Source organism: Phaenicophaeus curvirostris, chromosome 2 (assembly GCF_032191515.1).
Source record: "Phaenicophaeus curvirostris isolate KB17595 chromosome 2, BPBGC_Pcur_1.0, whole genome shotgun sequence".
In the NCBI taxonomy this organism is placed as follows: Eukaryota; Metazoa; Chordata; class Aves; order Cuculiformes; family Cuculidae; genus Phaenicophaeus; species Phaenicophaeus curvirostris.
The window spans coordinates 65,356,650-65,370,859 of NC_091393.1; the positions used below are offsets into that span (position 1 = coordinate 65,356,650).

The window sequence follows — 14,210 nt, forward strand, 5'->3', positions numbered from 1 at the left end:
AGGGAGAGGATTGTGCTCTTTCTTGAGGATAAAGTTAAAAGCAAAGAACAAGTTGGTCAGTTCATATAGTCTTATTATAGTCCTTTTTCTGCTCTGGTTGAAGGGTCTAATACTTCCTGGAAGCAGAGTAATTCCACTTATGCAATGAATAAGACAGAATTGTAGCAGAACCCAGGATGTGAGACTATTTGAGTAATGAATCATCTTGGCTTTTTTGAAACTATTGAGCGGCAGCATTGATAAAAGAGCAGCAAATGCCATCTGTCTGAGCTACGTATTTTACCATGGTTCTTCTCAAGCTGTCCAGCTGAGGTAAATCAGAAAGGAGCCGAATGGGTGTGGGAGGGGAAAGCAGCTATCTTCCATTGCATTTTCAGGAGGTATTTGGAAGAAAGAAAAAACTGTTTACAGAGGTTACTTTGTAAATATATTAATCCTTGTTATTTCCAAGACACACTGCTCAAACAATATCAATAAGAGAGGATGCTACTGAGCAGAATCAAGGTGGGAGGCTGAATGGAAACATTTTGTTTTACTATGGCAAAACCTCTTAGTACTTGTTTAAGTGTAATGAGGTGTTGTGGGTGTACTGGCATAAGGTGAAATTCATAGCAAAATTCAGCACTGTAGCAATACTATTTAGTAGTAACTCATGAAGAAGGTAGAGCTTAGTTATTGTGAATATGTGTGCTAGTAAAAAGCTATTGCATGTAGTGTTTTCATTTGTATGTATTGTATTTAATATTTTAATGCATTTATTTTACATGCTTGCAGGAGGTAGGGCCTGCAGCAGGATCACACTTGACAGAAGTCCTCTCTTCTGTGTGTGGGTTCATGTTAAAATGGCAAATCCCTCATCCTTTCTGGAGCAGCTGCTTTTCTGAACCTCTTCTGGGAGATGGTGGCAATAGTTCTCTCCTTGAGCTCGGTTTCTATGAGGTGCTTCTGCCTTTGCCTCTGCAGACCAACTTCCATCGGACTCCCACTCTTCTTTTCCTCTTCTCTCCTGGCTCTAGCTCTCACTTGGCTCACTTTCAACACAGGTACTGGTCTGGCAGCTTAATTGCCAGCCAGAGAAGGGTGTGATGAGCCGGTGGAGAGGCTGCTGGAGGCACTAAACTCTGTGGACTCAGGCTGGAAGAAAGCAATGTGTCTTTATTTAAAATTTTTAAGTATTGTAATATGAAGCAAGGAGGCACCTGTGAAGGTGCCTTGGCACTGCTGTGCTCCATTCAGGTTGGAGATGCAAGAGGCTTTGTCTGAAAAGTCTAGTAGGTGCTCCTACTTCACCTCAGCTGGACAGTAAGATTTGTTACCAAGCATGCGAACAGCTAATCTCGCATGCCATGTTGAGACATTGATTTTACTACAGAGTTGTGCAAGTCTGAGTGCTAGGTGGATTTTCCATAAGCCTTATCACACCTGACAGGAGCCTCTGTGCTCAATTTATTACAAAAATTACAGGTGATTGTATCATACAACTTCTCTGCTACACATGCTCAGTGAGTAGGGGCCTGCTTCTGGAGGTGGGATTTTATGTTTCTTGCCAAATTGGCAATCTTGATGACAAGGCTTGATTTTATGTCCTCCTCTGGCAGATTGAGCACTCTGATCTTTTACTTAATACAAGTTCTGCTATTGCATTTAATATTAACAAATGTTAGTTTATTCAGCTGATTTGCTTATCAAGATGTGTAGAACAACACACTCTCTTTGCAAAAGCTCTTTTGTGGAGGAGGTTGGACTGCTTTGCAGTGGCTGGCCTTGTCTGGGCTCTACTGTTCTGATGTGAATGTAATCTGGCTGAACCTCTGACTGTGTTGGGTGGTTGATGGGATATTGTCCATTCATGACTGCTTTGCTGAGTGGGACCCAAGTGGAGTTAAAGGGCAGTAGAGCTTGCCTGAAGAACCCTTTGGTCTTCTCAAAGAGCAGCAAAACTGGTGAAGGGGCTGGAGAACAAGTCTTGCAAGGACTGGCTGAGGGAACTGGGGTTTATTCTGCAGGAGAGGAGGCTGAGGGGAGACCTTATCACTGTCTACAACTACCTGAAAAGAGGTTGTAGTGGGCTGAGTCCTGATCTCTTCTCCCAAGTAACAAGTGGTAGGGCCAGAGGTAATGGCCTTAGTTTGTGGCAGAGGAGGTTTAGATTGGATATTAGGAAAAAAGTTTTTACTGAGAGAAGAGTGGTCAAACATTGGAACAGGCTGCCTAAGGCAGTGGTGGAGTCTCCTTGCCTGGGGATGTTCTAAAAGCATGTAGATGTGGCACTTTGGGACATAGTTTGGTAGGCATGGTGGTGTTGGACTTGATGATCTTATTTTTCAACTTTAATGATTCTATTATTCTCCCCCTGGCGTTCTTCTGTTCAGCCCTACCTAGTGCCCTGTGTGCTGAGAGGGGTAATTCTTATGCCTATAATACTTCTCGGAGCTCTGTGCTGGGACAGTGGGGAGAGCTTCTGAGCTAGGATGAAACAAATATCATAAACATGTGAAGTGTGTGTATGAGAAAGGGAGGAAGGTTGGGGAACAATGATTTAAAAAAAAATAAAATCAAACAACCCCAAAACCCAAAAAGAAAACCAAAACCCCAACAAAAAAACTCCAGGATAATTTTTATTTAAATAGGAAAGAAGGTGGGTTTTATTGGCTCTTGAAATTGGAAAATTACGAGGTTACTCCAGGAGGTAAGAGTCTTTTATATGAAACAGTCCTATAGAAGTACAAAAGGGCACTAACTTTTTAAAAAACGTCAAATTATGAAAGAGATAATACAAGGTTTCTTATGCAAGAAGCAGTTCAGGTTGTGTAATTACAGCAATCCTTTTATCTGAAGATCTCACACAGGTGTTAATTAAGACTAATGAGGCCCCTATGGAGCAATTGTTACTATCTACATTTTTAGAGAGGACCTAGAAGCTGAAAGAAATGGGATTATTCGTTTGAAATTGTGTAATGCAGCACTGTGGAATTGGTGCTCATGGGAGAACAGGCAGAGCGTAACTTGAAGCTCTACCCGGCACAGCCATGGGCAGAACCCTTTTTATGAAACCGTGCTGTGTATCTCTACTGCTTTTTAAATCTGGAAATGTAGGTGTGTGTAGATGTATAAACAGAAACTGAAGTAAGAAAAGTTATTCTTTCTAGATGGGCTGTCTTGATTATGCCTGTAACTAATCCTGGTTATTCTTTTTATTCTTTATTTCTTTTGTCTGACATTATGTTTAAAATTTACAGGATACTGCAATGTTTTGGTTAGCATTCAGTGTTTTGGGAGTCAGCAATAAGGAAAATATACCTATATTGATGAGGTATATTATGTCAATTCCTTTCATGTGTTCACTTTAGTCTTTCCAATGGAGAGCAGAGGGTAGTTTTTTTATGAGTTTCCTACAGGGGAAATCAAACTACTCTTATGTTGTTTTTCTTCCAATAGTATTCTTGAGCTGTTGATAATTCCACACAAATTCTTTACAAATGCTGGTGGGTAAGCGAGGATGAAAAACAGAAATCTGAGATACTCTTATAATGCTCTGTAGGACATTAGATTTTTGAGTGAGTCATCTAAGTTTTTCCTTTGTTTCTGACCATGCCCCACATAGTGTGGATGGGTGCCTGCCTTGTACATGTTTCCTTTGGGGCAAATCAAAGGTTAAGCCTGTCAAAATTGCCACCTGGAAGGCTCCATAATGGATTGAATTCAACAGGTATGTTAACTCTGCCACTACTGTTATGTATTGGTATAGATATAAAGGAGTGCTGCCCTCTGAGTCGCCAGCTCTGCTTTGCACCATATTGTCCTCCTGTATGGACTAGATCACTTATAAATACTGTGCCATGCTAGAAATTTGAGTTTTCAAAGGCTTTGTTCCTCATGTGAAGAATGTGGCTGTTGTTTCAGGGGAGGCATGTTATATCTGCTTATCTTCTGTAACAGACTTGCAGGCCATAAAAGAGGAAATAGCTCAGCAAACCCAAGTTATTTGTGGAATAAGAACCTGCAGGATTGGTTTTGGGGTTTTTTTTGAGTTTTCAGGTATGTCAAAATGAACAGGAGTCCATGAGAGTATATTACTTCCAGTACAGAGTCAGTATTTGAGAGAGTTACCTGGGACCTTTATTTGCTGTTAGGTAGATGGTCTATGTTACTTCAGAAAACATAACTGCTCATCAACATAAAGGGCAAGATTCTGTTTTGCAAGTCTTAGAAAATATTTTAAGATAAAGACTACTTGAGTAGTTTCTCCTTTGGGTTTCTGTGCCATTTAAGGGAAGGTCTTTTCATTTTCACACAGTGGAACCATTCATGGCAGTGAACCATTCATGTTAATGTGCCCATAAGGAGTGGAACAAGTCTTTGTTTCAGGGCAGTGCTTTGGTCAAAGGTGGTGCCTTGTAGTGCTGTGAAGCTGATGATGTGAAGTATGACTTGAGAGCAGAGCAAATGCTTCCTCTGAGACTATTGCAGTGAGATCCAGCTTTGTTTCAGTTCAGCTTGAGAACCCATTTCTGTAGAGAGGTTTACTTTGTAAGCTGCTCTGAACTACACAAACTTTCTGAACTTTTTACAGAGTTTGGTGCTATGAGTGTTAGGGAATACTGAATGTTTTGAAATTGGGAATCAGTTGCACAATGCATGTTTGAGAGACAGTTTCTTTGACCAAAAAAAAAAAAAAGAAAAAAAAATGGTTTACAGCATTTACATTAGATATTCTATATTCTTCTTTTCTTTCCAGAGTTGCAGGATCCAACTACAGTTGTTACTGCCCAAATTTTTTTTTTTTTTTGTGTTTACCTGTCTACCAGAAGCAGTCTTGGAAAGGTAGTGTTGAAGGTGGTAGTTAGGAAACAGGCAAGAGCTCAGCCAAATAAACAACATGTGTAACTCAAATAGCTAAAAAAGCTTTGTTTTGTTTGGCTTTGTGCCCCACCAACTTTATTCTAACCTTTATTTATAGTCTGGAGTGTGGGGAGAGGAGTTTTGATGGAGGCCTCTGTGTAAATCTATCAGGGTAGTTCCTTTTATCTTCTCTTTCCCCTTTTGTTTCTACAGGAAAGCTTAAAATTTCTTGTAGAGTTTCCCCTTCTCCCTCCCAAACCTGCAGTCTTCAGAGCAATCAGTTTGGGGTTGTGTGCATGTATTTATATTCTCTTTGTAGTTCTTCATGTGTAATATCCATTCTATAAGAAAGAATATTTGATACCCTTTCATCAGTTTCATCAGCATGCCTTGCCACAGAAAGAAGATAATGTTACCTAATCACGTTTTGCTTTTGGTGGTGCTGATCTGTAGCTGGTGGCTTAAGCAGAACTGCAAGCCAGTTTCTTCACATGTTATAGTCCCGGGGGAACATTTCACAACTTGATATACACTGCACTTAAAAATCTGTTCTATTTCCTTTTAGAATTCAACTTGAAGTAACACTATACCTACTTATTGGTGTTTCTCAGTCTAGACTTTGTACTGCTTTGTTGTGCGTTTTTACAGTGTGACTTTTGAAAGTATGAAGATAAAGCTTTGTGGAACTCTTGGACTTCTGTCATTAAAGAAAAAGAAAATCTTTCAAATGGTGTGCTTTAGGTTGGTATTCTCAATATGTTCAGGTTATGCAATAACAAAGGAGCCTTTTCTTTATTTGACAGCTGGAACAATGTGCTTCAGATTTACAGTATGTTGTTAGATAAAGCCTAGCACAAAAAAAAATCCCAACATAATCTGACTGTTGCCTCTAGTCATAAAATTCTTGATATAGAATCCCAGATATAGTCCATCAGATTTTTTAATATCTTGTTAAGAGTATTTAGAACTTGCTTTATGAAAATTACTGGTATCTCATAATATAATGCAATTAGTTGTAGAGTATTGCATCGTTTCACTATTAATTGACTGACCTGTCTTCCTATCACCCCATGGCATTTATTCAGAGGCAGTTAAGAAAGGCAGGTGTTAAAGCTTTTTGGAGCAAGGAAAGGGTCGTAGTGAACTGGAATCGAATCATTGTCAGACAACATTTACTATATAACCAACGATTCTTCATGTATGTGAACTGTGCTAATAGGATATCTTTGCCAGAGCTCTTCCTCTACCATTTCCAATAAAAGGAGCTGTGTCGCTGGCCAAGGAGCCTTGCATTGATTTCTGCTAGCTTCCTTGTCCTGAGGCATATTTTTAAGAGAATTTAGTTCAAAATAGGGACCTATGCTGTTTTACTGTATAGCCTTACTTTTAAAACAGTGCAGATTAAGCCTGGAAACAGCAGTACCTGTTTTTCTTTCTGTACAATGTCATATGTAGTGACAGTACTGTCAGTACTGCTTACAAAATCATGTTGATACCACATGAGGTGCACCAACAATCAACTTGTTTTTTCCTTTAGCATATCTTTTGATGTTATTGTAAATTATTTTTACTGTAAAGGGATATTAGTAACGTAGGTATCTCAGGGGTTTCATTGGAAATTTGGTATTTATGAAAGAATATGAAAAGCAAACAGTCAACAGGGCACTGTTGTTTTGTATTGTGACTTGACTAAAGCACAAATGGTGTCTCAAAAAATGCCTGTGTATTTAAACACTTGTTCTGTTCAAAGGAATTTGCAAATGCAGCAAATATGGAAATGAGGACTATATGATATAGAGGCTGTATAAAATTGTACTGTTATTTTAGTGAAGTTAGAAGGATGAGTAAGAGGTTGCCACGTACAGAAAACTGCCCACTATTTCAGCAAGTGTTAAGCATGTCATGCACTCAAATGTAATTACTCTACCATTTAAAAAATTGTGGAAGTGGCTAATGTATGCTGTAATGTAAATTACTTACGAAGCTCTTCCTTTTAGCAACTTTGCTGTTAAAAATCCTGTAAAAACTTAATGGTTTTTTCAGAGTGTCAGATTAAGAGCAGTGGATTTTAAGCTGCTTCTGGTATGCTGAAATTATCATACATTTTTTTTTCCCATGTTTTTGTCTGATGCTTTGTCCTCTCCATTCTTCTTGTTAGCTGTCATTTGTTGATTGTAAATTTATTGGAGTAGCTTTTTTTTTTTCTTCCTGTTGTGTGAGCCTAATGCAGTAGGAGTCATTCTGTCAAAGGCTCCTCACAGATGATAATGACAAATAACTGCTTTGCTTTCAGGATAGTCATGTTACAGGAAATGTTAATGTAGTTTTGTCCAGATAGTCCTGATGTGAAAGAAACATGGCAAACCAAAACAAGTCTTACAAGGAGCGGCTGAGGGAACGGGGGTTGTTTAGCCTTGAGTAGAGGAGGCTGAGGAGAGACCTTATTGCTTTCTGCAACTGCCTGAAAGGAGGTTGTGGAGAGGAGGGAGCTGGCCTCTTCTGCCAAGTGTCAGGGTACAGTACAAGGCGGAATGGCCTCAAGCTCCTCCAGGGGAGGTTCAGGCTAGATATCAGAAAGAAATTTTTCACTGAAAGGGTCGTTGGGCACTGGCAGAGGCTGCCCAGGGAGGTGGTTGAGTCACCATCCCTGGAGGTATTTAAAAGATGGGTGGATGATGTGCTGAGGAGCATGGTTTAGTGGTTGATAGGAATAGTTGGACTCAATGATCCAAGAGGTCTATTCCAACCTGGTGTTTCTATGTGATTCTATGATTCTCAAGAGAACTAAGCCTTATTCCAAATACTTGTCTGTAAAACAGTATGCTTAAATACGTTGAAGCTCCTTCATTGAATAAGTTAATAGAATGGATTGCTTTTTATGTATAACCTGTGTGTTAAATGACTTTTTTGGAAGTGAAGTAAGGGATAGAAGAGAAGGAAAAAAAAGTATTAAGCCTTTGTGTGTGATGGAGATATCTGAGTGCCTGTGTTTTTTTCGTGTGTCATTGTTGTCTGTGTGCTTAAAAGACTAAAACAAAGGTAAAAGAAAATAGGATCCTTGAGTCTGGTGGCTTATGAACAGCAAAGGCCTTCTGTGTCTGCTTCTTGGCTGGAAAATTCTAGAAAATATGGTGCGAAGGGATCTCGGGAGAATGCATTTAATCTTGCTGGCCTCAACCTTAAAACGTATGCCAGAGCTGTTCCCAAGAGCTGTTCGCCTGACCTGAAAACCAGCACTGGTGGAGATTTCCTGGTTCTTCAGAGTAGTTAGTGCTTTGCTCTCTCGTGTTTTTCCTTATCTCCTTTACTGCAACTAAGGTTTGCAACTGAGGACTCATGTTCTGAGGAGAGATGGAAAATATTGTATTGCTGCTTTCTTTGCAGCTTCCTGGTATGTAGTAGTACTGGAAATTATTTCCTTTACTCTTTTTATCTTCCCTGGATTGAGGAACCCCGCTTATTGCCATCTTTTTCACGTGTCCTATTTGCTGGACTTGAACATTTCCATTGCTTCTGCTTGATCCAGATCTCCCTTGAGCTACAGTGCTGGAAGCTGGACTGAGATAAGCCTTAATTGCATGATTCCCTGCTCCATGGCTGGCAGAGATGCCTTGGTCTCTCTGTGCACTGAAGATATCAACCAGGTCAAACCAAAGGGTCTCTGTTCCAGGAGAGGAGCCTAGAAGCAGAGTACTGCAGTGTTCGGCTCAGTGTTGGTGGAGTCTCTTGAGATATAACCCCTAACTGCAATGCTGAAAGGGTAACCATCATTTAGTGCTGAGAGATGATGAGCAGCTATTGCCAGCAGTAGTACTTGTAAAATGCCAGTGAAACAAATTATTTAGAAATGTCTGTTGATAGAAACTAATTGAATTCTGTGTAGACTGGAATATGTAGAGTAGGGTACAGCCAAGAATTAATGAGAGAGAGAATGAATTGGCGTGTGGATCCCCTCATCGGTTTTCATCTCAAAATATCCTGTTTCTAGTGCAAGGATGTGTAGAATGATGAAACAATTGGACACACAAATGCAATGTGAGCATAATTATGTTGAACAACACTGACAACATCACTGAGTATTTGTGGAGGGTTGCCTCAACTCCCACTTGGGTAACATGGAAGGCCCAGTGGTGAATGGTTTGAGTAAAAGGAGGTGTTTCTGTGTGTTTTGGAATTCAGTGGTCATTGGTCACAATCCAACCCTTACTTTTCTGTTTATAACAGTGATGTTTGTGATGCCAGTCTTTGAAATGGCATGTGAAATGCTAATGCTAAAATGTTTTTCTGACCAAAGTATGGGCTCGGAACTATCACCTGGGCCCAAATTCCAGATTCATAGTGGTGATAGGGATAGGATGAATCTATTCAGGTGTGGTCCCCAAGAAATGCACTGCAAACGAGGTTAAGCTTCACTGCTGGAAAGGTGTTTTTCTCCTTTGCAGGAAGACCATTGCATGTGTACATGTGGACTTTGAGGCAAGGTCTGGACCCTGCAGTGATTTGTGTGGTGATCATTTCAGCTAAAACCTTCTGACAATGTTTTGCACCCCAACAACAACAAAATTAACATGAATTTAACTACGCTGGAATGATGTGCTGACCTAGGCAGAAGATCTAGTCTTAGTACATTCTGTGTCTTTATTCCACTTCATTGGCACAGAAGCAGAAGGAAAATCAATACTAGTGATAGATTATTGTAAAAATGGATCACTTCACTAAACCAGCAAACATAAATAACCCCTCTTCTTAAAACCCCTTTGAGAATGAAGAAAGAAAATAAGCAGTAAAATACACACAGATGGATGTTATTCTGATAGTAATGTTGTGTTGGAAGTATTAGAAGGGAAGGAATGAATGGTAATCGAGCGAAATTGTAGGCAGCGAGGTCATGTGGGCAGTACTGAACTGTAAAGGTTTTCCATTTGTGGGCTATCTCAACACAGTCTGATTTGACTAATGTATCATCAAAGGTGTTCTGGCTTGGACCAGCCAGGCTTGTTATCTGCCACGTGTGATTTTGCCAATATACTGACTCTTACAAAGAAGAGAACATATGTACCAGCAATAATAAATTGTAATTGGAACTGTGTTCCTTTCTTTCCTACACAGAGAATGAAAACCAAGTATGATATACTTTATATAGGGAAGCGTTTGCTATAAGAAGTTTAGAGTTATGTTAGAGTCAAAGCACTGTCTTAAGGGCCACTGTTATTTTTACTTAGTTGACCATACATAATTTGGTTGGATGATAAACTAAGGATAATTAGGGACAGCCTGGAATAAAGTAATTATAATTGCTTTGTTTGCATGTTCATTTTCTGCTGAAATATATTGCTGAATTATCATATGCGATTCTTCAGTATGTGACCTAATGTCATAGGCTAATAACACCTGATGTTTTATTAGGTGCAGGGCACCTAATAACGATGCATTTTTTTTAAAGATCAGACTTTAAATGTGTAACTGCTATCTAAGATCATTTACATTTGGAGCACTGAAGAGAAGGAGTTTTCCTAGAATTAAATTCAGAGCTGTTACTCTAGGAAAAGAGTACAGATGATATCTTTGAGCCAGTTCATTGGATCCTTACCAGATTTAAACTATGAAGAGTTAGGAAGCTAGTAGTTTTGTTCTTGTCATAGAAGAAAGTAGCTTAGCGTCCTGGTTATCTGACGTTTTCCATTATAGTCTTAGGAGTACATCCTTGAGCAGACCAGACTGATATATTTTATCAAAAGGGGAAGAACCATCTGTGAAGTGGGTTTTACTTTTTGTTGACTGACCTTTTTTTCTTCTTCAGGTAAGATGGAGTCTTTTTGTCACTGTTTAGTAACTTTAAAAAATTTAATTTCTAGCTGATAAATTTAGACGGAAACTGGAAGAACTGGAAAAAGAGAAAAAATCTTTAAAGTTTCAGCTTCCTTCAAGGCATCCTTCAATTAGCAGGTTTTTGGATAGTTTTGTTACCCAAGTTCAAGCAGCATTACGCTGGGCTGCTGATCATCGGTAAGTTTGTTGATTCCTTATTATATAAAATGACAGCCCTGTTTTTCTCAAAATGTGGAATACAATTTACATATAATTTTAATAAAGACCATTAAGGACCTTCTAACATATCAATATGTAGTTTGTTTATGAAAATCCCCTTCTGTCCCCACCCTTTTTTCTTTCTGCAGTTCTTTCACAATTGCTCTGGAACAAAATGATCGTGATGAACTGGTAAATTAAATGGAGCTTTCTCTCACTGATGTTGAGTGGGAATGGGATTGAATCCTTGACATGGCAGTTTGAGCATACAACAGTAGAGCAGCTTGAGTAACAGTTCCCCATGGAGTTAATTCTGATGCTTCTTTTCAAGCAATGAAAGGATATTGAAATATAAAGCAAAAAACCAGATTATTTTTTGATATGCATGGATGTTTGGGAGCTTCTTTTTATGCATCATTTGTTAGGTGGCAGTAAAGCGCTTAGCACTGTACAAAGTCACAAAAATAGATTCTCAGCCATCTCTTGAAGGGATAACGACTTGAAAGATTAGGGGAATGTGTGATGTGTTGAATGACCCATGGGAGGTAGTTAGCTTTGGAAGAAAAAGTTGTCACTACTTCTAGATCTTTCTTTAGCTATGCCAGTGGTTACTGTTATTACGAGTAAAAGGATTCTTCATAAGTGATGGAAGCTATTCTCAAATGCAATAGCACAAATGAAAGAACCACCTTTTGTTTGTTGGCAGCTTGTATGTACGAAGGCTGCAGTGCACTAGTCAACACATTTGGGTGTGATTTTTTATATATTAAAAAAATGGATAAAATCAGTAGAGGTAATAGGATTTTGTTGTGAAATTTGGAACTTTTAAGGGTATTTTTAGCCTCTATTTATGGTATTCAGCAACAAGGCAGATTTAAAAGAAATTGCACACCCTCAAAGCTATTTTCCTTCTACTAAAGGGCCTAAAACTGTGTTACCATTCCTTAAGGATTAGGATACGTTCTACGTTTTGTCATTAAAACGTTTGCATTAATTTGTAACAATGATTTTTGCTTTAGAGGTGGTGTAGCTGTCTTCGAAACATATAGTCTGCTTAAGTTTTTCCTGTATATTTAATATATATTTTATATACATAAATATGTATCATGTAGATTAATATACATTTATGAAAGCTTTCTGTTCTTTGAATGATTATATCTAACTCTTACCTGTGCACTTGTTTCAGACCAGTGCCATTCTTCAGAGTCAGATAAATATCCTCTTCACTTTTGTCTTATGCACCCTCCTTTCTTTGAGCTTGACTGTTGTTGTGACACCCTTTCTTTTTCTCACTTCATTCTTTCAGGCTTTCACACTGCTTTATCTGTGGTGTGACTCTTGTTGATGTAGCCAGTGCACCCTTTGTCTTCAATAGGGATGTTTGAGATTTTTCTGTTCTAATAGCCATTTTTCCACCAAGTACTATCTAAAAATACTGTTTCTTCAAGGAAAGCTTGTAGGCTTTGGTTTTTATATTCATTTTGAATTGAAGCAAGTGGTAGGAGCCAGATTTGGTTATGCTTACCTTGGGAAAAACACCATGTTCATGCAATCACACAGGTTTAGTGAGACCAGAGAGATATTTTTTCCGTTTCCTCAGTACCGAGTAGACAGCTGTATATGGGATTTCCAAGGAGATTCTGAGAATAATTTATGTTTCTCCTGGAATGTTTCCTAAATTTTGACCAGCCACTCAGACATTTCTATTCATACAGCTTTTGGAAAGACACAGCTCTTACTGAAAAAAGACTTCAAAGCTGCTGGGAGGTGTGGTTGGTTGGAGCTACGGCTGTCTATAATGACTGTAAGGCAAATAGTGATGGCCTAGCACCTCATAACACAGGTTATTTAGTTATTACAGAAATACAGTTACCCTGTCGTTATGCCTGTTTTGTTTAAGTACTAATGCTGTTTATTTTAGCACCAGGGTTTTATTTTGCTTTTTTCAGTACATTCTTCAGCCTACAGAGAGAGGGAATAAAGCATGCATGTCTTCTGATGATCCTGCAGAAGAGATGAGGACCTATTGTTCTACACACTTGTTAAGCAGCTGTGCAGGGAGATTGTAATTCTATGATTAATCATACTTAAACCAGACTTGCGATGCACGTTTTCTCTGCAGTATAGATGCATTTGCTTTGCAAGATTACAATGGAAAATCATGCTTCAAAGCATCCTTTTTTTTTTAAACAAGATATTGAAATGCATCTCTACCCTTTATGTGGAAATACACGCATTTGTCTCCAGAAGTGAACGCAGAAATGCAATTGGCTTTGCAAGTGTGCATGCCTTTAATGCAGCAACATGCAAGACAAAATAGGTTTGCACTGCTTACAGGTGCATTCTGAGATGCTGCTCGTAGACTTGACACTTAATGTAAAGCACTGATTACCTTGGGGGTCTGGTCATGCAAAGATTTACAGCTGAGGGTTTTACTGACCACTGTGAGGAATCCTACTGACTGTGATTTTGAAGAACTTGCTGTGCAAGAATGAAGTAAAATTTGGCATGATGGAGCAAACACTCCAGATGATCACTAATGTAGTCTCTAAAAGCTGACAGAAGCTGCAAAAATGACTTTGGCAAGTTTCTCAGCTTCTGTCTAAGAGAAATTTTTCTCTGTATTGATAGAAATTACATGCCTTAGTTTTGTCTCTTTCAAGGCAGTGATGGATAAATTTCTGAAATATGAAAAAGCTGGGGAAGCCTGAAGCTATACAAGTTTTCTTGTTTCCTTCTTCAGCATGTTGCAAAAACAGTGTAAATGTTTGAGATGATAAAGGAAGGTATGCCAAGGAAAAAAAAAATCTCTTGTTCTCTAACTGTTTCTGTTTAAGATGTAATCATTCTGGTGATGTAGTATTATGACTGAAGGTAACATGTAGTATTCAGATATATTTAAACTTTGAGACATCATTATTGAGAGATAATGTTAATTTTTAGGTATTTTCTTTTTTTTTTCCAAAGCGTTAGAGATGAAGAAACCCAGCTTTGGCACGAAAACGAACATAAACTTTTGAGATCCGCTTACCAGGAGAGGATGCAGTTTTCAGCCACAAAACGAAACCAACTTTTTCAAGAAAAGAAATGGTTACAGGTAACAGGACTGCAGAGTTGTATATAAGAACCAGCCTTATATGGAGAAAAGCTTGTAAGCTGTCACAAAGAGTTAAATAAATTTATTATAATCGTGACTTTGCTTCTGTGCAGCAATTAGAGCCTTGGCTGTAGTCCAGTTGATAATATAAGTGATGATGGGAGATGGCAGCCACAGGAGTTGTGTTAATCTTATTGCAGAGAAGTGGAACTGGAAGGCTCAGTGGCTTATGTGTATGCTTTAA

The 14,210-nt window shown here is 38.7% G+C and overlaps 1 protein-coding gene across 3 annotated transcripts in view; it reads left to right on the forward strand.

Annotated features, from left to right (window-relative positions):
- The window catches only part of DISC1 (DISC1 scaffold protein), a 201,885-nt gene that overhangs the window by 46,282 nt on the left and 141,393 nt on the right, over nt 1-14,210 (forward strand). For all 3 annotated transcript variants that reach the window (XR_011337009.1, XM_069852290.1, XM_069852289.1), the window contains exons 4-5: nt 10,698-10,848; nt 13,837-13,966. Coding sequence is in view for 2 of the 3 variants with exons in the window: in XM_069852290.1 (XP_069708391.1) it covers nt 10,698-10,848; nt 13,837-13,966 (281 nt within the window). In the remaining variant the exon portion in view is untranslated. The remainder of the gene's footprint in view (nt 1-10,697; nt 10,849-13,836; nt 13,967-14,210) is intronic.